At 46.6% G+C, this 24,043-nt stretch overlaps 1 protein-coding gene across 2 annotated transcripts in view; it reads left to right on the forward strand.

The window, feature by feature from the left end:
• Window positions 1-22,647, forward strand: part of MTARC1 (mitochondrial amidoxime reducing component 1) — a 32,994-nt gene extending 10,347 nt beyond the window's left edge. The window contains exons 3-8 of one of the 2 annotated variants that reach the window (XM_077759592.1): window positions 6,097-6,259; window positions 7,233-7,373; window positions 11,889-11,950; window positions 12,050-12,121; window positions 21,089-21,211; window positions 21,564-22,647. In XM_077759592.1, coding sequence (XP_077615718.1) covers window positions 6,097-6,259; window positions 7,233-7,373; window positions 11,889-11,950; window positions 12,050-12,121; window positions 21,089-21,211; window positions 21,564-21,912 — 910 coding nt within the window. In that variant the 3' untranslated portion in view covers window positions 21,913-22,647. Of the gene's footprint in view, window positions 1-6,096; window positions 6,260-7,232; window positions 7,374-11,888; window positions 11,951-12,049; window positions 12,122-21,088 lie in introns of both variants that reach the window. The other variant, XM_077759598.1, reaches the window with a different exon arrangement.
• Window positions 22,648-24,043: the final 1,396 nt, after the last annotated feature.

Consider the following 24,043-nt stretch of genomic DNA (forward strand, 5'->3'; position numbering starts at 1 on the left):
TTTTCATATTATTAAAAATCTTTAAAATAATGGTTTTTCTGTTAGTGTACCATTTCATCCTGAAGGTGCCCTATAATGCATTTTAACATGCTCCCACAATTAAATATTTGGATTGTTTTCCATTTTCTCCAGGTTTGAAGAAGAATGTGGCAAGTATCTTGGTATAAATCTTTGTTCAAATTGCTTATTATTTTCTTAGAGAAAAATTTTTAGCAATGGTTTTGCTAGAAACAAGACTTTTGATATATGTTGCTAAATAGTTTTGCAGAACGGTTATACTAAATATAGCCACCAGGGTTTTATGGGCAAGTCTAACTGCACTCTGACCCCTGTGNTATGAGCTCAATAGTTGTAGGCTCTACATAAGAAGGCAAACTTTTTAATATGTCTATTGCAATTTGTGTTTTATGTTTGCTTACGTCCTGGTTCCTGTTTGTCTGCCATGACTAGGTATCTACCCAGACTTCTTTGTGGCTAATTTTTCCCCACTTAATTATTAATTCATTTGGAATCATGTGGAAACTTTTTTCATGGTCCCATAGAGGCTCTTTGGTCCATGCTCATTGACTAAACAAGATCATGTTTGGAAATTGCAAAATGAGAAGGTTTAGACATGTTACAATAGTTCACGGACTCTTAGAGCAAAGATGTCAAGGGCCTTTTGGACCCCGGTTTCCTTTGGTGGCTCAGGCCATTCTCTTGGGCAGGAGTTGTAACTGCAGCCCACAGTCTCCTAAAGTTTCTGATGAGTCTTGGGTCTGGGGATCACTTTCAGAAGGTCATGATCATAGCCAGTACACCTGTTTCTACTGTTGAGATTGTTACTCGATTTTCTCACAAGCCGTGCCAGCCGCTAATGGGATGCAGAGAATTAGGGTCCTTATATGGATTATTCTGGCAAGCAGCCTCAAACCATGGCTGTGTTATCTTTGTCAGAGGTTTTAGGAACATCTTTTTTTCTTTTGCTTCGATTCTTTAAAAAAGACTTTTTTAAAATGTTTATTTATTTTTGAGAGAGAGAGACAGAGTGTGAGCCAGGAAGGGGCAAAGAGAGAGGGAGACACAGAATCCAAATCAGGCTCCAGGCTCTGAGCTGTCAGCACAGACCCCGATGCGGGGCTCGAACCCACAAATTTCAAGATCATGACCTGAGCTAAAGTCGGATGCGCAACTGACTGAGCTATCAGGTGCTCCTCTTTGGCTTGGATTCTCTGGGACAGTGTGTCAGTGGAATGCTAGACCTAATGACGCAGATGAGGCTGCTCAGAACACAGGAGAAATGTGGGAAGAGAAAGGAAGGAAGAAGGCAGAAAGCGAAATTGTGCTAATTTATAGGCCTTATATTGTGGGTATTTATTTATTTTAAAAATGCTTATTTATTTTGAGAGAGATAGAGTACAAGTGGGGGAGGAGCAGAGAGAGAGGGAGACAGAGAATCCCAAGCAGGTTCCTCACTGTCAGTGCAGAGCCTGATGCGGGGCTCGATCTCACAAACCAAGAGATCATGGCCTGAGCCTAAATCAAGAGGTGGATACTTAACCAACTGAGCCACCCAGGTACTCCTATTGTGGATATTTATGAACATTCTTTCCTGAAGGCAGTTAGTAAGGCTGGAGGAGGTGACTGCTGCCTATGATATGAAGATAGCAACATGAAACCCCAAGGAACATGAAAAGTCAATGAAACATGTCATCATCAAGAGAGCATAATTTTGATTTTTTTTTTAAAGTTTATTTTTGAAAGAGAGAGATACACACAGAGTGTGAGCAGGGGAGGGGCAGAGAGAGAGAGGGAGACAGAGAATCCGGAGCAGGCTCCAGGCTCTCAGCTGTCAGCACAGAGCCTGACGTGGGGCTCGAACTCACAAACTGTGAGATCATGACCTGAGCTGAAGCTTAACTGACTGAGCCACCCAGGCACCCCTCACCACAAGAACATAATTATCTAGTAACCTATTTCAAAAACATGAAGGTCTGGGATTTATCCAATAAGGCATTCAAATAGTTATTTTAAAATATATATAAGATGTTTTAATTCAACCTTATGGTAACCACAAAGCCAAATACCTACAGAGGTTTCATAGAAGATAAAGAGAAGGGAATAAAAGCATTCCACTGTGGAGAATCATCAATTTACAAAGGAAAATAGAAAAAGAGGAAGAAAGGAACATGGGAACTACAAACCAGCTTAAAAAATAATAAGATGGCATTAATCAGTCCTTATCCATCAATGCTTTATTTATTTATTTATTTTGAGAGAGAGAGAGATAGAGAGAGACAGAGAGAGAGAGAGAGAGAGAATTCCCCAATTCAGGGCTCGATCTCACAACCTGTGAGATCATGACCTGAGCCTAAACCAAGAGTCAGATGCTTAACTAACTGATCTACCCAGGCACCCCTATCTATCAATGCTTTAATGGAAATTAATTAAATTATCCAATCAAAGGGCATAGAAGCTGGCTGGATAAGCAAACAAGACCCATATATAAGCTGCCTCTAAGAGACTCACTTCAACTTTAGGGACACACCCTCAGGGTGAAGGGTTGAAAAAAATTATTCTATACAAGTGGAAACCAAAAGAGAGGAAGGGTTGCTATATTTAATCAAACAAATAGATTTTCAACCAAAGATTGTCATAAGAGACAAAGAAGGTCATTATGTAATGAAAAGGGATGAATTCATCAAGAACATATACCAATTGTAAAGATATATGTCCCCAACAACAGAAATGGACAATGCAGCAGTAGTCGAGGACTTCAATATCCCACTTTCAACTATGGATAGATCATGTAGAGAGAAAATCAATCATGAAATGTTGACCTTGAACCATACTTTAGGCCAAATGGACCTAATAGACATTTACAGAACGTTCTGTCCAGCAGAATACATGTTCTGCTCAAGCGCACAAGGAGCGTTCTCCGGAGTGAGTCACGTGATGGATCACAAAACAAATCAGCAAATCTAAGAAAATCGAAGTCACATCAAGCATTTTTACAATCACAGTGGCACAAAACCGGAAAGCAAAATAGGAAAGCTGAAAAGTTTACAAGCATGTAGAAATAGAACAATACACTTCTGAACAACCAGTGAGTCAAAGAAGAAATGGAAAGGGAAATTCTTTAAAAATATTGAAACAGGGGCGCCTGGGTGGCTTAGTCGGTTAAGTGTCCGACTTTCGCTTAAGTCATGATCTCGCGGTTCGTGGGTTCGAGCCCCGCGTCGGGCTCTGTGCTGACTGCCAGCTCAGAGCCTGGAGCCTGTTTCAGTCTGTGACTCCCTCTCTCTCTGACCCTCCCCTGCTCACGCTGTCTCTCTCTCCTGGAAATAAATAAAACATTAAAAAAATTAAAAAAAATATTGAAACAAACAAAAATGGAAAGACAACTTACTAAAAACTATGGGATGCAGCAAAAACAGTTCTAAGATGTTTATAGTCATAAATGCTGACATTAAAAAAAAAAAAGATCTCAAACAGCCTAATGTGATACCTGAAGGAGTTAGAAAAAGAACAGACCAAGCCCCAAGTTAACATAAGGAAGGAAATAACAAAGATCAGAGCAGAAGTAAATGAAACAGAGGCCAGAACAACAATACAAAAGATAACAAAATGAAGAGCTGGCTTATTTATTTTCATTTTTTTAAAAATTGAGTATAGTTAGCACTCCTAAGAGCTGGGTTTTTTGAAAAGATAAAGTTGACCAACTTTTAGCTAGATTAATTAAGAAAAATGAGAACAAACTCACATAATATCAGAGATGAAAGAGGAGACATTACAACTGATACCACAGAAATAGGAAAGATGGTAAGAGACTGCTATGAAGGAAGCTAACTTGAAATAACCGGACAAAACAAAACAATAAAACAACACTAGAGTAATTACTACCATCTGCTGAGCATTTCTGAAACCTGAAAATTGTTTTGGGGACTTTGTATAGATTATCCCTGACCCTCATGAGAAGGTTGTGATTTTATCCCCATTGTATAGATGAAGAAACTAAAGCACAAAGTAAGAAATATCCTCCAAGATCACTAGGCTAGTCGTTTGTGGGGACAGGATTCACACCCACCGAAGTCTACCTGGCTCCTCTTTCCCACACTTCAGGCATTTGCAGAACACAACCATGACTCATGTTGGTCACAGTCCGCCTCTCTCATGGTTGAACCTTGGACAATACAGGTTTGAACTCTGTGAGTCCACTTACATGCAGGTTTTTTTTCAACACATACAGTCCAGTGCTGTAAATGTATTTCCTGTTTAAGATTTTCTTAGTAACATTTTCTTTTCTCTAGCTTACTGTATTGTAAGAATATGATGTGTCATACACAGAGCACGCAAAATATGTGTTCATCTACTGTATATGTTACTGTCAAACTTCTGGTCAATGGTTGGCTATTCGTAGTTACATTTTGGAGGAGTCAACAGTTATAGGCGGATTTTCGACGGCATGGGGGGTTGGTACCCCTAACCTCCATGTTGTTCAAGGGTCAACTGTATTTACTTAATGTTTTTCTTCAAACTGATTCAGCTTTAAAAAACAAACAAACCTTAGATGCTTTTATTTAAATAGGGAACCTTATATGGATACCCACACTTTTCCAGGTGGAGGGGTTAACTGAAATAATAAATATGTTACAAATGGAATGTTACCTAATTCTAGCTAGAATTTATTGCTTGTAGAGGTTTCTGGACCTGAGGTCTGTTTTTTTCCTTTTTAGAAAGAGATTATTATCACGTATTGCTAGACATTAAGGACTTCCTATCGTGAAACTGAATGGAGTCTTTCTCTCTGTGCAACTGTTCACCATTCTTTCCTGTTGGACCCAAGTACCACCGTTATCTTGAATTCCCACAGTACCAATCGTCCCACACTTGGGAAACACTGGCCTGTTCTAAGTGTTCCTCTCTTCTCTGCAGCTGTGAGATACATATGACTCCCGTACAGTCCTGCATACATCGGCAGGGGTGGGGGGTGGAGACTTCAAATCCTATGCTTATTACTAGCAATCCAATTAAATTAGGTTATTATTATTATTTTTATTTATTTACATTAACTTATTTTTGAGAGACAGAGACAGGATGCAAGCGGGGGAGGGGCAGAGAGAGAGGGAGATGCAGAATCCGAAGCTGACTCCAGGCTCTGAGCTGTCAGCACAGAGCCCGATGTGGGGCTTAAGCTCACAAACCTTGAGACCATGACCTGAGCTGAAACCAAGATGCTTAACCAACTGAGCCACCAGGTGCCCCCCAATTAGATTATTATTATTATTATCTATACTGTCTTAGATTTTATAGAACATTTGCACATACATTGCTGAATCTAGTGGTATTATTATCATGCTGGTAAAATATAGCTGGGCTCTATCCAGCTGCGTGAACCAGATTTTGCAGCAATTTTGAGTTTATACTGATGGGTTAGTTTTCAGCTGGAGAACTCTTTTCAAACATCTGATCTTATTTTATTCTCCTGTGCATTCCTTCCAGATAGGGAGGCACAGGCATGTATCACTCGATTGTAAATCTGAGTAAAGCAAGGCTGGAAATTGTGACTTGAGGAAGGACCAGGCTAAAATCATGTTTCCTGATAAAGAATTACAGTGACATCACAGTTTTTCTTTCTTTCTTTCTCTTCTTTCTTTCTTTCTTTCTTTCTTTCTTTCTTTCTTTCTTTCTTTCTTTCTTTCTTTCTTTCTTTCTTTCTTTCTTTCTTCCTTCCTTCCTTCCTTCCTTCCTTCCGTCTTTCCTTCCTTCCTTCCTTCTTTCCTTCCTTCCTTCCTTCCTTCCTCTTTCTTTCTCTCTCTCTCTCTTTCTTTTTAATTTAGAGAAAGAGAGAGAACACAAGTAGGTGAAGGGCAGAGGGAGAGGGAGAAAAAGAGAGAGATTCTTAAGCAGGCTCCATTTTCAGCATGGAGTCCATCGTGGGGCTCGATTCCACCACCTTGACATCATGACTTGAGCTGAAATCAAGAGTCAGATGCTCAAATGACTGAGCCACCCAGGTGCCCCAAGACATCACAACTTTTTGATATGTGTAAGGCGTGGTGAGGTGTCCACACTTTCAAAACCACGGCCAATCTTTCCTCCTGCCACTCCCTGCAGAGTGCACGGCCTGGAGATCGAGGGCCGGGACTGTGGGGAGGCTGCTGCCCAGTGGATTACGAGCTTCCTGAAGACACAGCCCTACCGCCTGGTGCACTATGAGCCTCACATGCGACTGAGAAATTCTCACCAAATCAAGGACGTGTTCCAGCCCACAGACCAGGTCAGAAGAGCATCCCTTGGCTTTGGTCTTCGGTGTGTCCTGCAGAAGGCAGGCTTCCTCAGGAGTGCACAGCCATCATGTGCAGCCTCTGAGGCAGGGCAGTGTGTCTGCTGCGCTCTGCTCTGTCATTTTGCCAGGCAGCTCCCAGGCAGCTTGGTCTGAACAGCAGCTGGGGATTCAAAAGAATAGACAAAATTAAAGCCCTTCCTTTGGGAGCTTCATCTGTGTTTCTTGATTTGGGGGACTCTTGCATTTTTCCCAGGGCCATCTACTTTCCTATTTATGTAAGCTTTCCAGTGCCAGCAGGGGTTCAAAACTTTTCCACTCTATTCTGTAATTGTACATGGAGCTTGACCTTTTTAAGGTGTGGTTGCAATGGTGAGATCACAGTTGGGCAAGTGAGCGTGGGCATGGAGATCCACAGACTTAAAGTGACTATGTTGGCCCTTATAGGAATATGGCTGTAAAGATTCATGGTAAAAGGAGGGGTTGGTAGCACAGTTCCAATGGCCATTAAAAATATATATATGGTGGGTAAAAGTACTTGATGTTGATTTGCAGGCTGCATCAAAAATAGCTATTCACAGAATCAGTGAATATTTTTATCATCCATAGTGAGGTCATCAAACCCATCATCATTGGAGAAGTTGAGGCTTAGAAAGGTGGAGTGACTTGCTCAAGGGCACTTGGCCAGTGGCAGCTTTAGGATCCCAAGGCCACATTTTTGTTGTTGTTGTTGTTGTTGTTGTTCTATCATAGTGTGTGTACGATCTGCAAGGCTCTTTAACACTTCTGAACCACTGTGACTTTTCTATATAAAGAGCTAAAGAAGTACTTGAAAATTGTGTGTGTGTGTGTGTGTGTGTGTGTGTGTGTGTGTACGTGAGTGCACTGGGGGCATGGGAAGGGAGGGTTCCAGGAACTAACCACATATGACCATGTTCTAACCATTTCTATTTCATTTCCTTACCAGATTGTGTACTCAGATGCCAGCCCATTCTTGATCCTCTCTGAGGCATCTTTGGCAGATCTCAACTCCAGGCTGGAAAAGAAAGTTAAAGTGGCTAACTTCAGGCCCAATATCGTCATTTCAGGGTGTGGTGTCTATGCAGAGGTATCAGGATGCCTTCCTTTCCCCTTTCCTTGGATTTAACTTTTTTTAAAGTATAAGTATTTGATATTGCATTAGATTATTCTGAAGGATTCATTCATTATTGGTTGTATGCTGGTCTGTTCAGTATTTTGAGTTCTTGAGCACCTGATCAGGTCAGACATTAGCATGGAGAACACAAATATAGATGAAGTGGAAGTGCTGGTGTCAGGGAGCAGTTCAGGGTCTGAGACTTCTAAGAATAGTTCCCAGTAGGTAGATTAGTTTTTTGTTTTTTGTGTTGTTTTTTTAATTTTTAATGTTTTATTTATTTCTGAGAGGGAGAGAGAGAGAGAGAGAGAGAGAGAGCGAGCGAGCAAGCTGGGGAGGGTCAGAGAGAGAGGGAGACACAGAATCTGAAACAGGCTCCAGGCTCTGAGCTAGCTGTCAGCACAGAGCCTGACGCGGGGCTCGAACCCACGAATGGTGAGATCATGACCTGAGCCAAAGTCAGATGCTTAACCGACTGAGCCACCCAGGAGCCCCGGTAGATTAGTTTTTGAGCCAAGTTTATGTAGCATAAAATACATGATGTGTGTGGGCCATGGAACAAAGGCAGGGTATTTTCATGTCTTATTGAAGTTAGCTTTCCTGTTCGATTGATGGTTGCTGAGGGAAGATAGGCATTTACAGTATGGCTGCTGGTGCATGGGGATGGAGTCCCCCAGCTGGATGGCACTGCCCTAAAATTTTTCCAGTGCCATCTTCAGTCTGCCCTCAGATGCCTGTACTGCGGGTTAGCATGAAGGGCTTCCATGATGCCACATGATTCTGGCAGCAGATTTACTTTCGTCATTGTCTTTGGATACTTCATTGGTCCTCTCGTTCGTTGACCACGAAGGCAGATGTCGGTGGCCTCGAGGCTTGGTGAGTGGCAACCATACAGCTGTGGGTACTTAACAGAGACACCTGCTCTCAGATGGGAATTCCAGAGTTCTGGTGGTGGGTGTTTGTAGATGGAAAGTGGAGGTTAAGCTCAGGGGAAGACCTGAGTCCAAGTGACTGAGTTTTAACCCTTATGCTCAGGGAGACAGATTCTGCCTTTGCATCTTACTGTGAGAAGGGAGCTATGTGTGCTGGAAGAAGCAGTCTAGGAAACTGAAGCCCACACTCAAACCTGAGGCTCTGACGTCTGCCTCCAGCGTCTTTGCTGGCCTCTGCACGACTCTGCGCAGGCTTGTTTACCTGCCTGGAGGATGGGGTGATCCTTTCTGCCTAGAATTTACCTTACAGGTTTGTCAAAGGATCAGTTTGGCTAAGGTGACTTATAAAAAGTATAAAAGCAGTGTCAGTCAGTGACAGGCAATAAAAGTACCTCCAAATCCACTCCTTACATTTTACGTGAAGTGTTCTAAGCATTCCATGCTTTCTAAAGATGGCAGGTCAACTTCTAGTGTAATGTGGGAGGCATGTGCTGTCCCCGAGAGCCTGCCCTGGGCTGTCCTCCCATATGCCACTGTGACAGGGAGCGCATCTGTCCTTGCTCACATCCAGCACAGTTCAGCTGGCCTCAGACAAGAGGCAAAAATCAGTGTTGGCTGCTTTTGATGGTCTCCTTGATATTTGTCTCATACCAGTTGTGGCCAGGAAAGCAGTTTCTCCTGAGGGTTTTCCTTCTCAGGAAAAGGGAAAGGAGGTGCGTTCCACTTAATGCTCACATTGTGCTTTGTAGCCTGGGGAGGTGAAAGTCACTATTCCCTTTTTATAAGGGGGAAGAGAGAGGCCTGGGGATGTGACCTGGCTTGCCCGAGGCTACCCCATGGCAGGACGTGGGGGAGCTGGGTCTTGAACCCAGACTGTACCATGTGCCAAAGGACTTCTGGGCCTTCTAAGGGGCATGCATGAGGTTGGAACACCTGGGTTTGAATCCACCTGCTTCAATAAGTGGCTGTATGACCTTGGACAAGTCCTTGAACCCCTCAGAGTCTCTGCTTCTTTGCACTATAAAATGCAGATGATTTCAGCTCTCCTGACAGCAGCTGTAAGAATCAAGGTCTATCCCAATCTGTGGAAAAGCCCTTAGACACAGAAAGTGTCATGGGGAGGTGGGGGATGGTCTCTTTCCTATAATCAGAGTAAAGGAGCCTGGCTCAGGCATTCCCCCAACTGTGACCACCTTTAAGCTTCCTTCCCCCTTGTAATCCTTGTGCCCTGGGTCATGTTGATGACGAATCCTACCCCAAAGGTCTGAGATGGTCAGATGTAGATAAAATGAGTGGAGACAGTCCTCTCAAAGTAGGACCTCAGATTTAGATTTGTTTGGACTGAATCTTGTTCTAGAAGCCTTCATTTCTCTATAACTCTCAGTGTTTCCTAACTGGGAACATTTCACATTTTAAATTGGATGTTAATACAACACTGTGGCTGAGCTCATTTTTTTTAATAGCATGTCACTCTTTTTTTTTTTTAAGTTTATTTATCTATTTTGAGAGAGACAGAGACAGCAGAGTGGGAGAGGGGCAGAGAGAGAGGGAGACAGAGAGTCCCAAGCTCCACAGTGTGGAGACCCATGCGGGGCTCGATCTCATGAAACCATGAGATCGTGACCTGAACTGAAACCAAGAAGTTGGACACTTAACTGCCCGAGGCACCCAAGCGCCCCTGCAATAGCGTGTCACTCATTGCACGATGAGTTGATCCCAGTGTGTCCCATGCACTGTGGATGGACACATGGAAAACAGGATTGAAGAAGCATGGTTGTTTCTAAGGAGATCACAGTCCAGGGTGATCAGATTGTGAACAGGCCAGCAAGACAGGCAGGGAAGGTGGTGAATGCAGGGGGTTAGGTGACCACAGGGATGCTATTAACACAGGCCGGCTGGGAGATGACAGGGCAGCCAGGGATCTGCTCAAAGCCAGAGTATCGCAGGTTCAGGGCTTGGACGCCCTTACATCTCTGGCTTTCCTTATTATGAATTTTTTACGTTATTTATCTGTGACTCAATCCCCAACAGTTTCTAGTGTACATAAATTAATTAATAATTAATTTCCTATCCACATTTCTCTTCTTCTGGATCTTTTTTTATGACCATGGTGCCCCCTGGTGGACAAATACGTACAGAACAGGCTGGGGCTGCTCTAACCCCGGAGGTTCAGCTTTTTTGGACCTGCAGTTAAGAGACCCATTTATGATTAGAAGCTGCAATACCTCCCTCTCTCTCTGTCCCTCCCCCGGTCGTACTCTGTCTCTCTCTCAAAAATAAATAAAAACATTAAAAAACCAGCTGCAATACATATAGCAAAAACGGTACACACTCCCAGAGTGAAAATTCTGAGTCTCTAGGTCTCTGGCTGCGGCCACACTGGACTGGACAGGTTGGTTTTAAGTCATGAATTTTTATCTTCATCCCTGAGGCAGCTGGCACTTCTCTCTCAGGGTAAGAAGTTTAGGACTATGATTCGATGTCCTTTGTCTCCTCATGTCTTCCTTATAATTATTTCCTCAGTCTCCTCACCCCTCTTTTGTTTCTTCTAAAGTCTCTGTTCCGGAAGATGCCATTCAAATCCTATCTTTTCCCTAAAACCTCCACTGACCAGAGCAGCCTGAGGGTTTGTGCTTCTAAAACCTCCAGAACAATTCTTGCCTGTGTAGTTAAACCCACACACAGTGTACTATCTTATATTGCTTTTTCTCGAATTTTCTGGAGCCCTGAAAAATAGATTGATCTTTAACTTTTCCTGTGTGTATGCCCTGTCTCCCCTGCTGGATTTGAGGGGGCACCAAGTCCATTGATTTGATTTGTCCTGAAAAGTAGTGACCTTGGCTGTGGGCAAATACCAGAGAAGCTCCCAGGGCTGGAGCGCATACGGGTGTGGGGAGCACTCTCGATTTGTTCGTATCCGCCAGGGGAGATACAAGGTGAACGTACCAGTGCCCTAAGGACCTAGGTCCAGCAGAGACATGCACAGTTTAGAGTGACCCCTGTCCCTACCCTTTCGCTCTGTCACCCACACCTTCTGTCAGCCCCAACCTCTCCATTCCCCCACTCCTGGAGTCCAGAGAGATCAGTCAGAGAGGTGAGTTTCTTTCTTCCTTTTTTGTTTTTTAAGTGTATTTATTTATTTTTGAGATAGAGCACAAGTGGAGGAGGGGCAGAGAGAGAGAGGGAGACACAGAATCTGAAGCAGGAGCCAGGCTCTGAGCTGTCAGCCCAGAGCCTGACGTGGGGCTCAAACTCATGAACTGCGATATCATGCCCTGAGCTGCAGTCAGACGCTTAATTGACTGAGCCACCCAGGCGCCCCAGGAAATGAATTTCAGTGAGAGCAGAGGGAGCATTTCACTGTAGAGAAATGAACTGACCTGTCACAGGCAGAGAGAGGACAGGAGGGTGTGTGGCTTCTCAGGGCCGAGGTAAAAGCCTGCCATCTATGGTGTAAATGGCTTTATTAGGTGTCCGCTTGTGCTACGTCCCTACACAGGTGTGTCACGGCCAGGGCTCGGAAGTGCTCCTATGAATTTTGTGCTTTGTGCCCTAGGATTCTTGGGATGAGCTTCTTATTGGCGACGTCATACTGAAAAGAGTAATGGCTTGTTCCAGGTAAGGCACTTCCTTCTGCCCCTGGAGGGGAGAGGGTGGGAGGGCCAAGGTCAGTCTGCTTTGTCCTTCGTATGATGCTGTGTGTGTGCGTGCGTCCAGGTGCGTTTTGACCACGGTGGACCCAGACACTGGCGTCATGAGCAGGAAGGAGCCGCTGGAGACTCTGAAGAGGTAGGACGAGGCAACTTGATGCCTCTAGGAACCCGTGAAAATACCAGGAACACACAGTCTTAAAGCCGAGGGGGGAGGGTCCTTGTGTCTGGGTAACTGGGGAGACATTCTTGGGTGCTAGGTTCCCAGAATGCCTCCTTGCATACATAATTTTATTTCTCATTTAGAATTCATGATTCAAAGGAACCGATTTCAGAAATGCATTGTTTAGATATTTTGGCGAGTTTTGAGCTGAGTATTTGACGATACCAAATGTTTATTAGGCGTGACAGTGGCATTGTGATATAAGATATACCATATATTTTGAAGAAGGGTGTGGAAGTAATTAGGGGAAACGACATGATGTCTGGCATGTGCTGTATGTTACTATAGCAAAAAAAAAAAGGTCACATGGAAAATTGCGTCAAAACCTTGATAAATAGAATCTGGGTGATAATTATGTGGGCATTCATTGCAGCATTTCTACTTTTTTTTTTTTTAAATGTTTATTTATTTTTGAGAGAGAGAGCAAGAGAGAGCGGGTGAGGGAGAGTCAGAGACAGAGGATCCAAAACAGGTCCTGTGCTGACAGCACCGAGCCTGACATGGGGCTCAAACTCATGAACCGTGAGATCATGACCTGAGCCAAAGTCAGATGCTCAACCCACTGAGCCCCCCAGGTGCCCCATCAGCATTTCTTTTTTTTTTTTAATGTTTTATTTATTTCTGAGAGAGAAAAAGAAAGTGAGACAGCGTGAGCAGGGGAGGGTCAGAGAGAGAGGGAGACACAGAATCTGAAACAGGCTCTAGGCTCTGAGCTGGCTGTCAGCACAGAGCCTGACACAGGGCTCAGACCCATGAACTGTGAGATCATGACTTGAGCCAAAGTTGGATGCTTATCCGAATGAGCCACCCAGGAACCCCAGCATTTCTACTTTTATGAAATGATTCATAATGTTAATTATAACTTCATAATTCAATATGAATATGTTAAATATTCACAATATAAAATTTTAGGTGAAAGATACAGTTACAGAGAATTTGTTTAAATGGCATAGAAAGATAGTAAAATAACATTGAGTTTTAAAAGCTGATTACAAAATAGCATTTATATTTATTTTTTTGTTTATTTGATTTTACTTTTTAAAATATATAAATGCACAGGAGTAAAAGCTGGAAGCTCTGTGTGTGTGTGTGTATGTGTGTGTGTCTTTTAGAGAGACAGAGAGTGGGGGAGAGAGGCAGAGGGAGAGAGAGACAGAGAATCCCAAGCAGGGGCCATGCTCAGCCCAGAGCCTGACATGGGGCTTAATCCTGTGACCCTGAGATCATGACCTGAGCTGACACCTAGAGTTGGACTCACAACCAACCGAGCCACCCAGGTGCTCCCAGGACTGGAAGTTTATAAATGAAAACGTTAATGGAGGTGCTCTTGTGGTAGTGGAATTATTAGAAAAGATATATATATTCTTATATGCAATCTTTAAAATTCTTTTTAGTGTTTATTTATTTTTGAGAGAGAGAGAGAGACATAGAATCTGAAACAGGCTTCAGGCTCTGAGCTGGCAGCACAGAGCCCATCGCGGGGCTCGAACTCATGAACCACGAGATCATGACCTGAGCTGAAGTGGACACGTAACCAACTGAGCCACCCAGACACCCCAATGTAGTTTTTAAACTTTCCTTGATCCACCTGCGTTACCATTGTCTGCCCGATGCGGGGTCACAGGTGGGCTGTCAGGTCCCATCTCTGCAGCCCCTGAGCCCCTCGGCTTTGACCCTGACTTCTGTCCCCAGGTGTCGAGGGAAGGCATGGAGGGCGGGGACAGCTGCTTTGGGCAAAGCCAGGAATGCGGCTGCAGCCACGTGGCACCCAAGCCGTGGCGGAAGAGTCCAGCAAGCAGTTAGTGTGGTCAGACTCACCACCCCGGGGGGTGAGCCCCGCTGCCTCCCTCCTTTCCACCTCTCACAGACCTTGGGGCCTTTTCTTGGGCCAACAGTGTAGTTTCCTTTGATCAACACCGGCTTCCTCTGCTGATCTTGCTATCGCAGAAGCTACTCTCTGGCCCCTCCCGGGCAAGCTAGGGTGGGGGACTGTCATCCCAGCCAGTGGATCACCCCCGATGTGGGGCTCTGGACCTGCCCTCCGTGGCCAGCACCTGTACTCCGAGGGACAGGTGTCCTTCGTGAGGGCCAGGCCACACGGCAGGGACAAGGGTCAGGAGCGAAGTCAGACAGGGTGGGTGGAGGGCAGTTAAGGAGAGGCACTCTTTTTTTTAATTATAATTTTTTTAGTATTTATTTATTTTCGAGAGAGAGCACACATGTGGGGAGGGGCAGAGAGAGAGAGAGAGAGGATCCTAAGCGGGCTCCCATCAGCGAGGCTGATGCTGGGTTCGAACTCACCAACTGAGAGATCATGACCTGAGCTGAAGTCTGATGCCCAACTGACTGAGCCCCCAAGGCGCCCCAGGCACCCCAGGCAAGGTATTCTTGAAGTGTCAAATATCCGCTTTCCACCTGGGCTCCCACTGCTGGCTGTGGGGTTGCGGGAACATTCCAAGAGCGGGTGCAGATGGCCCAAGGCACGTCTCATCATTTTGAGGGGCACTGTGTATTTCTCAATGCTCAAAACAACATTAATTAACTTTCTCATTTTAACTTAATATTTATTACTTAATATTAAGAACTTAATATGATAGGGGCATATGGGTGGTTCAGTCGGTTGAGTCCGACTCTTGATTTTGGCTCAGGTCATGACTTCAGGGTACCTGAGATCGAACCCCACAGGGACTGGGGGAGGGCTTCTCACCGTGAGCTCTGAACATGCTTGGGATCCTCTCTCTCTGCCCCTCCCTGCACTCTCTCTGTCTCTCAAAAATAAAATCAAGAAACTTAAAAAAAAGAACTTAATATGATAGAATACATGAGATTTGTATATTTCACCCCATGTACATTCCCCTCCGCCCAGAAAAAGGAAAGAAAACTTTGACTCTAGGACATGATATGCCAGCTGAACTGTGTAGAGGTGAAGTCCACTGATGTCTGTGAATTATTTGGAAATGCAAATAAATATATAATGACTTGAAGGATGGATAAAAACGTGATAAAGGAAGTATGGTATAGTGTTATGCGTCACGTTTGGGTGGTTGGTAAGTGGGTGTTTGCTGTAAAATTCTTTTAACTAGTGTGCATGTTTGGGAGCTGTAATAATAAACACTATGTGTGTTCAAACATTAGTAAGGGGAGTGGGGTTTTGAGAAGCAGCAACGACAGACTAGCTGTACCTCCAAACGCACTCACTCAGTCACCGGCAGAACAAGGCAGAATTTGGTTTTCCTACTTCCTGTGGCCGTCGAGGAGCTGCCAGGAGAAGGGGGCAGGTGGGCCGAGGAAAAGAGCCCTGTCCTGGGAGCCGGGAACCCTGGCTTTGAGGCCAGCTGTCCTGCGCGTCAGCCGGTCCCCCTCTCGTGCTGGCCACGGGTGTTTTTTCCTCTGAAATAAGGCCGGTAAGACAGACCTGGATGATTCTGTGTGCAAACCAGCTGATTGTAGGCATTGACCATCACCCATTTTAAAGAAAAATTTTTTTAATGTTTATTTTTGAGACAGAGAGAAACAGAGCATGAGTGGGGGAGGGGCAGAGAGAGAGGGAGACACAGAATCAGAAACAGGCTCCAGGCTCTGAGCTGTCAGCACAGAGCCCGATGCGGGGCTTGAACCCATGAACTGTGAGATCATGACCTTAGCCAAAGTAGGGCGCTTTACTGACTGAGCCGCCCAGGCGCCCCAACCATCACCCTTTTTTTGTGCATCTTGTTCTTTCTCTCCCTCCAACACGTGACTTGGCATCTGCCGCCCCTTCTGTCTGGATTTAGGAAAAGTCTCTGCTGGTGGGACTAGCTTCCCGCATCTTCGGTGCCTGTGCCCACTGGGGATCTGTGTTTACAGCACAGGATAGTTGACCCCCACGCGGGGTAAGGACAAGCAGGTGGGGGTCGCGGAGAACCTGCTAGCTCCCCAATCCTCTGCAGGCTTTCTGCAGCCCAGCAATCCCCGCGATGTCTCCTAAGCCCTGAGAGACGGAGCGGCCAGCCTGGGCGTCTTCCCATTTCTTACGGAGATTGGAGTTGCCACAGAGCTAGTGCTTTATGCTCTGCCCGGGACAGGTGACCTAGATCCAGAGAGAGAGGTCGGGCCTCGGGCCATAAATCACGGGAGGTGAAGCGACGCAGACAGTGGTGTCCAGAACACCTTTCCTGCTCTCGGGCAGCTCGCTCAGAGGCCAGACTGCCTTCCATTTTGCCGTGTCCTCAGGTGGCCCTGGGGGTGTGGTGCCCGCCGGGTCCCAGCAGGGACACCTGTCTGCCAGGCTCACTCATGGAGACCCGCCGTCTGCAGTCGGAGTGCAGGTGGCAGAGCAACGAGAGAGAAGAAATAGGTTCAGGGTCTGCTGACCATCTGCCGGCGGGAAGCCCAGGGAGCCTCTGTCTGTAAATGTTCAGAGCAGGCGGCCCAGAGGAGGCCTGCAGGCTAGTGGGAAAATATGAAGATGGAATTATTCTTTTCTTTTAAAAATTTCTTAATGTTTACTTACTATTGAGAGAAAGAGAGAGAGCACAAGTGGGGAGGGGCAGAGAGAGGGAGACACAGAATCTGAAGCAGGCTCTAGGTTCCAAGCTGTCAGCACAGAGTCCGACCCAGGGCTCAAACCCATGAACCGTGAGATCATGACTTGAGCCGGAGTCTGACACTTAACCAACTGAGCCACCCAGGCGCCCCTGTTCTTTTCTTGCTTAAGGGAGAGTGACTTCCACACTGACCCGACGGCTGAAAGAGTGGCCGGAGGCTATCATTGCTGCTTCCACAACACTTTGCTCCAAATAGAAAGAGAAAGCACATTTGCCTGGTAGATGCCAACGTTTGGTTGGACACGTGAATACTTTGACATTCAGGACATTTGCCGCTTGTGTTAGGCTGTGCTGAGCTCAAGACAGAAAGGTATAGTCGTAACACTTTGGGAGGGAGCAGACACCCCAGCCCCATCTGGCTCTGTCACCAGCCGATTGTGAGACCTTGGCCAGAGTCCCTCAGATTCTCTGCTTCAGTTTCTTTCTTGGTAGAAACCAGACTAATGATACCTCTCCTGGTTGATCAGAATAAGGCAATAAATGTGATTTTAAAGAATAGAGGATAAAGTATTGTACATAAGGACCAGGTAGGCTCTGGTTGTTGATAGTCTCAGTTTATGAACTTGACACCTTCTGAGAGAATGAGAAGCCTGAAGACACTTCTCTCTATTCTCTGAAGCCGCATTAGATAAAACCCAACCGAAATCAGCTCAGCCTCTAGGGTTCCTCCGAGCTGCCTTCACAGTGCTGCTTACTTCTTTTTATAAAAAAATATTTATTTATTTTATTTTGAGAGAGAGAGCTCGGGCGGGACAGGAAGACAGAGAGAGAGGGAGAGAGAGAGAGACTCCCAAGGAGGCTCTGTGCTGACGGCACCAATGCGGGGCTTGAACTCAAGAACCGTGAGATCATGACCTGACCTGAGCTGAAGCTGGAGGCTTAACTGACTGAGCCCCCAAGGTGCCCCCCAGTGCTGTTTAATTCTTAACTTGGCCATCAAGATAGTGGATTGTGAGGCTTCAGAAGTGGACTGTTCCCCAAGGTGGAGACCCAGAGGTGACCAGAGACCATGTTTGTAGCCATGGCCTGGGCACTGAGCGGTAAACGAGTAGATCAGGCCGAGTAAATAATAAGTAGCCCGCACCGGTGCACAGTACGTTACAGGTCACAGTGTGTCTGCTCACACCGTCCCCTGCAGTTTGGAGAAGTTAAACACAGGGGCTTGGAATTCCTGCTCATTAGAGGAGTTGTAGATTTCCTACTCATTAAAAAAGAAAATGCATTAAGAAAGGAACTTTTAAATGAGTTTGTAACTTGTTAATCCCAACAAAATGCATATTTGAAAAAAAATCATAGGTGATTCCCATAAGACACAGTACTGTGTTTGTGGTCTGTTGACCAAAGCTCTGTGTGCACATGAATTTGCAGACCGCACGCAGTACCACTCATCACCACCAGGGGTCGCCCATGAACTCATTTATGGAGTCTTCCCGCGTCCCTGCAGGGGCGGTGTTAGGGGGACCTGAGGGNCCACAGGCTTCCTGTTTCTATTCCTAGGCGCCGAAATAGACAGCCATCTGCGATCCAGGTGACCGAAAGTGCACTTGTACAAACCAACTCTCTTGCCCCATTTTGCACTGTTTGGGGGGCTGGGCTGCAAGGGGCCCTTCACTCTAAGTTACCTGGTGGGGGAAGTGAGTGTATATGGCAATGGTTGATGGGAGGAGGCAGGAGACACCCATGAGTGGCCAAACCTTTGCGTCGAAGAATTAATATTAACCTGCTCAGTCTTTCCAGGCCTGTGCCTGCACTCGCAAGGTATACAGAGGACCAGGGATCAGTCGCATCCTGGGTAGGAGGCCGGGTGACTGTGGGTGGAGGGGCCAGAACTGAGGTCTGGCCCCGCCTGACCCCTTAGGTCAGTGAACTTGGGAACGTTGGTTACTCCTCTGAGACTCACCTGGAGAGTGGAGATAATTCAAAAGTCCCGCATAGGTGTGTAAGGATGAAGAGACTACCGTGTGAGACGGTCTTTAGGAAGCATCAATGCGTGATGCACAGGACTGGGACTTTCAATACCCGCTGTGAGATCATTAGAGCCGAGGACCCAGGCCACAGAACTTGGCAGAAAGGAGAAATCGCAAGCCATATAAGTAGCCGATGGCTACTGGCAGACACAGATTCTAAACTGTCGCTGCTATTGCATGTTGATGGGAGAGGGAGGTGAGGAGAGGTGCCTGGGTGCCCAGGGTCCAAGGTCATTGTGCAGACCTGATGGCTGAGCCTGGGCTACTCGGGGCCAGGCAGGGCGGCCGGAGCATCAGCTCATGGTTTTCATCCACGAAGGTTGATCGTTCAGTGGTTTCTTCAAATAACCTTTCTGCAGTGACTGCCGTGTGCCAGGCACCGCACCAGGCTGTGGCACAGGGCAGTGAGCGCGACGGGCAGGCTGCCTGCAGTCTGGCCTCTGGCTTTCATCCCCTCCAGCGGCTCATCTGCCGCTTCTGATCTGAAAAGCAAAGTTAGGACCGGGTTGCCACAAGCATTTTTTTTGTTTGTTTTTAAAGCACTGTAGCATGAAATCAAGGCTTTCTATAGAAGTGTTTTGGGGCACCTGGGTGGCTCAGTGAGTTGTTGACAGTCCAACTCTTGATTTCGGCTCGGCTCATGATCCCGGGGTCTGCGCCGAGTGTGGAGTCTGCTTGAGATTCCCTGTCTCTCTCTCTCTCTCTCCCCCCCTCTCTGCCCCTCTGCCCTGCTCGTATGCTCTCTCTCTCTCTGAAAAAATGTTTTAAATAAAAAGATGATGTAAAATTGGAGTTAGCTTAAGTGAGACACTGGAGAAAGCTTTCTCCCGGGTCGGGGGAAGGTGGAGAATCTCAGCGTGTTATTCCCACACATCTGCTCCTGGGCCTGTTTCCTGGGGCTGCTCCTGTTTTCTGCCCGACGAAGATGTTCGTTCTGATTCTACTAGAGGGTTTTGCCCACCAACGCACTCGTCCATTTCAACAAATGATTGTGGGTCACGGGTGACCAGTGGGGACCCAGCGCTGGGCGTGAGCAGTGCAAGGGAGTTAGCTGCAGTCGGGGACCCCCTCCCCGTCTTGCAGACAGATAGACGTGGGCCCTGACTAGGGGACAAGGCATGTGAGTGTCCCAGGGGCAGGCGGGGAGGATCAAGGGTGGGGAAAAATGCTCCCGGCTGGCGCGTCCTGGGCTTCCTTGCTCGGAGATGTGGCATTTGAGTTAGGCCTTGAGGAAAAGGTAGAATAATAACACACAGGGAAGTGGACGAGGGGGTCCCACAGGAGTCTCTCTGAGCCAGTAAAATGCAAAGCAAGATCAGAGGACATGGAGGAAGGACACCTGACGGGCTCAGTCGCTTAAGCCTCAGACTTGATTTCAGCTCCCGGTCGTGATCCCAGGGTCGTGGGATCGAGCCCCACCGTCTGAGTCAGATTCCGTGCTGAGCATGGACTCTGCTTATGGTTCTCTCTCTCCTTCTCTCTCTGCCCCTCCCCCATAAAAAATAAAAGGGACACTGAGTAACCCAGTGGAGAGCTACACAGGTTCATGTAAGGGGCAGAGAGTGACAGGCTTGCAAAAGCTGCCGTGGCCCAGTAGGGAGCCTTGCACGCCCTGCTGAAGAGTTGGAATGCTGTTCTTTCGGCACTGGGGAGCCACTGACAGTTTTTGAGCCTAGGAATGACAAGACCAGAGCAAAATGAAGGAAGTAATATAGTGTCATCCCAACCATGACTTGGAAGCCGGGGGGTGGGGGCTGGAGAATGAGGAAAAGAGACTGGGTAAGAAGGTGTCACAGGGGTCTGAGCCTGCTGGAAGCGAGTGGGAGAAACAGTGAGCAAACGCGAGGCCGTGGGTGCAGGGAGACGCTCAGGACTTGGCAACGACGGACAGGCGGTGGGAAGTGAGGGGAAAGGTGGAGGAGAAGCCCGGGCCCCAAGCCTGAGGGACCCATAGGATGTGGTTCTAGTGACAGCCCTCGGGGAGCCGGGAGGAGGGACACCTGAGGAAGAGGAAGGTGGTGAAGTATGTACGTCTGAACATCCCGAGTTCCTCATCGCTGGGTGCTGACAGAGGGAACATTCCATGGAGAAAAGATGTGGGGGTTGGGTGTGCTCTGTAGTTTGTGCCCTGGGCGGGCTGCTCACCGCACAACTCCAGGAGGCGCCGATCTGTCACACTTTGACGGGGACGGTGGTGTCTGGAGCCGTGCCCCCGGTAGTGTGGGCCAGGTGGGGGGGGGGTGGACATTTACTTTAGCTGAGAAGAAACAAGGTGCTATTTGAGCTCTTCTGTTTGGCCGAGACTCATTCTGCTCTTTCTCCTGCTGCAGCTATCGCCTGTGTGACCCGTCCGAACAAAAGCTATACGGAAAATCACCTCTCTTTGGGCAGTATTTTGTTCTGGAAAACCCAGGGACAATCAACGTGGGAGATCCTGTGTACTTGCTGGGCCAGTAAGAGGAATCCTGTCCCGGAATGTCAGATACCTTAAAAAATATCCTCAAAAATGCAAACGCTGAGAAGCACACTTTTGGAACAGATACCTCAGCATTTTCTTTAGGTCTGGGACTTCTAGGTGTTTCATCTGTTGGACTTCCTTGTGCCTCAGTGCATCCCAGTGTCTCAGTGCACAAGGCAAAGAAATACGGTCTTGGTAATTTACTAGGATATCTGTAAGTCACTTAAATGACAGAACAGAACACTCACTGAAAATCCCATGTTTAACTGTGATTATGGAATTTGTGCTCCTTTTCCATTTACTTATCCAGAGGGCTAACCTTCATCGTCTCATTACCACTCCGTTAGGGAAAGAGAAGAGAAAGAGGAAGAGTGGGCCAGTGTGAAGAATGTTCTGGAAGAGTGCAATGGAAATGACACCGCTCTCCAGATAAGGCTGGAATGTCACATCCCTTTTCGCCTCAAGTCCTGGACTACCTTTTCAGAAGACATGGAGACCCTGATCTTCAGGAAACACTTAAGACATGAAGTGATGATCCCGTGGATCATCTTGGATCTGGCGCTGTTGCTTCTCAGACAGCGTCCACAGGATTTGATGGATCCTTCAGGAGCACGCAGTGCCTCTGGGCTACAGAACAGCAGACATGTCGTGGTGGAAAGTCAACTCATGAGAACAGCCATTGCTGTTGGACTCTGACACGCAACACGTGGAAAGCAAGACAAACAAAAACTTCCTTGTCTTGAAACGAATATCAAATATATCTCATTAGTGATCCAAACGTTTTCCCAGCATAGAGGGTGGGCAGTAGCACTAGAGAGGGGAAGACCGCTAGTTTTATGTCTGAGATGCTGTTATAATGTTGCCCAGTGAAATAGTGGCGCCCCTCTGCGCAGAAGAGCGAAAAGTGGAAAGGAGAGGACGCCACCTAGTGGTGGTGAATGAGAGTTCAGCCCATGCTGTCGAAAAGATTGAAAAAAAATTCCATGAATGGGTTTTCATTTTCTATCTCTGAATTTTTTTTTAATAAAGGAAGTGGGAGCACCTTCAGGTACTCTCTACTTCTCAGCTGTAGGTATTTGATTTCCGAAAAGCTCTCAAGAGGGTGGCGCTGCTGCTCCAAAGTCCCCCGGGATCCTTGCTGGTATCAACTCATGGCTGGGTGCTCCTTCTCAAATCCAGGGAGAGAAAGTTCTGGAATCCATGGATAAGAAGAAATGTGATTTTATGATTGGAAATAGGCCGCTGAAAACCTTTAGAAGGAAAAGAAATCATGTCAGTTCATTAAAAACCAATATCTAATATTTCTACTTTCTAATGACTTAACTCTAACATGTGATGAACCATATCTTTCACTGCTATTTTGTCCTTAGGAAGCTGACTAAATCCTGAAAAAAATGTTCCCAAACTGTAAATAAATGGAAGCTACTTTGACTCGTTTCAGATCTTACTAACTTCTTGGCACAAAAACCGGACTTTGAAGCTGACGGATGTGAACGGGCCAAGCTAATAATTGTGCGGCCTGACCAGAGCCGGGCCTCTCACAAATGCACCTGCTCGCACACAGCTTCCCTAAGCAAACACCCATCTTTGATGGGCTGTCAAGCAAACATGCTTCTCACCAGAAGCTGTCCGTTTTCCACGTCAGTTTTATGAAAGAGGTTAGTAATCATTGGAATCTAGCCAAGCTCGGAGGTAACCTTAGAAGTTTACAGGTGCACATATATATGTTTTCTGGTCGGTGACTCACTGCAATCTGTTTTCTGCACCCTTGGCGTGAAGAGGAGAATGAAAACAATTAGGTGACCTGGCCCATCACCTTCCCCTTACAAATCCACTTTATGCCAAAACTACAGATAGATTGAGGCAAAAATAAGAGTTCGGCAGGTAACATCACTGATAGGCCCTTGGGAGCCAGTAATGGAATGCACACAGGAGTTAAGTAACCATGTGAAGACTGACTCTGAGACTAGCCAATAGTTAGGCACCAGTGATAAACTCAAGGTTGATTTGGCGGCTGCTCCTAGGGATTTATAATCAGCGGCAAGCTGAATGCCTTCGCCTGAATTTCTAGCCCTTTGTAAATAGTAACATCCACTTCCCCCAGTGACCCGTTCTGTGGTGCAGGGCAGTCCTTGAATGGAGGGGGGTGTCCGGACACCATCATTTGTCGGGGGTCCCCTTCTGCCCCTTAGAGTGTGAGGAAGATTCCTGTCTGGAGAGAGAAGTTCCAATGACCCTCAGAATCTCAGAGGAGTTGCCAAGCTTTCTGTCAGTGAGATTTAAAAGCCATTTACTGTTGTTTATTTTATATTTAATGAGTTGGTTCATGCCAAAGGCCGGGCTGATGTCTCGTTTATTTTGGATACTGAACGTTTGCACACAATTCCACTTGAAATATAGGATCGAGAATAGAGACCATCGCAGACCCTCAGAAAGGTCTTACAGCTGTGGGTGACGGGCCTTCGAGGTCAGGCCAAAGTGTCCACTCTTGATGGGTATTGTGTTTCATTCTGGGTGGCAACTTTATGCTGTCATCACAGCAGAGAGTTACCAGCCCAGAACTAGAGATCCTGAAAAGGAGAGTGTGGGAAAGGCTCCAGGCGGGCTGCTCAGAGGCTTACGTTCACGGCTGTTCCACAGAAGAAGTGGGAGCTTCACACCCGGGGGACAGAAGCAGCAGCCCATACACACAAGGGCAGGAAGAAATCGTGTTGGGCCTGCTGGAAATCGGGCAGCTGTCAGGCACCGAGATGTCCTCCTCTCTGCCCTTAGGGATGCAGTGGGGGGTGAGGAGGTGACCTTGAGGGGTGCTGCCCGTTTGCTAAGA

This window comes from Crocuta crocuta, unplaced genomic scaffold (assembly GCF_008692635.1).
Source record: "Crocuta crocuta isolate KB4526 unplaced genomic scaffold, BGI_CrCroc_1.0 scaffold556, whole genome shotgun sequence".
Taxonomy (NCBI): Eukaryota; Metazoa; Chordata; class Mammalia; order Carnivora; family Hyaenidae; genus Crocuta; species Crocuta crocuta.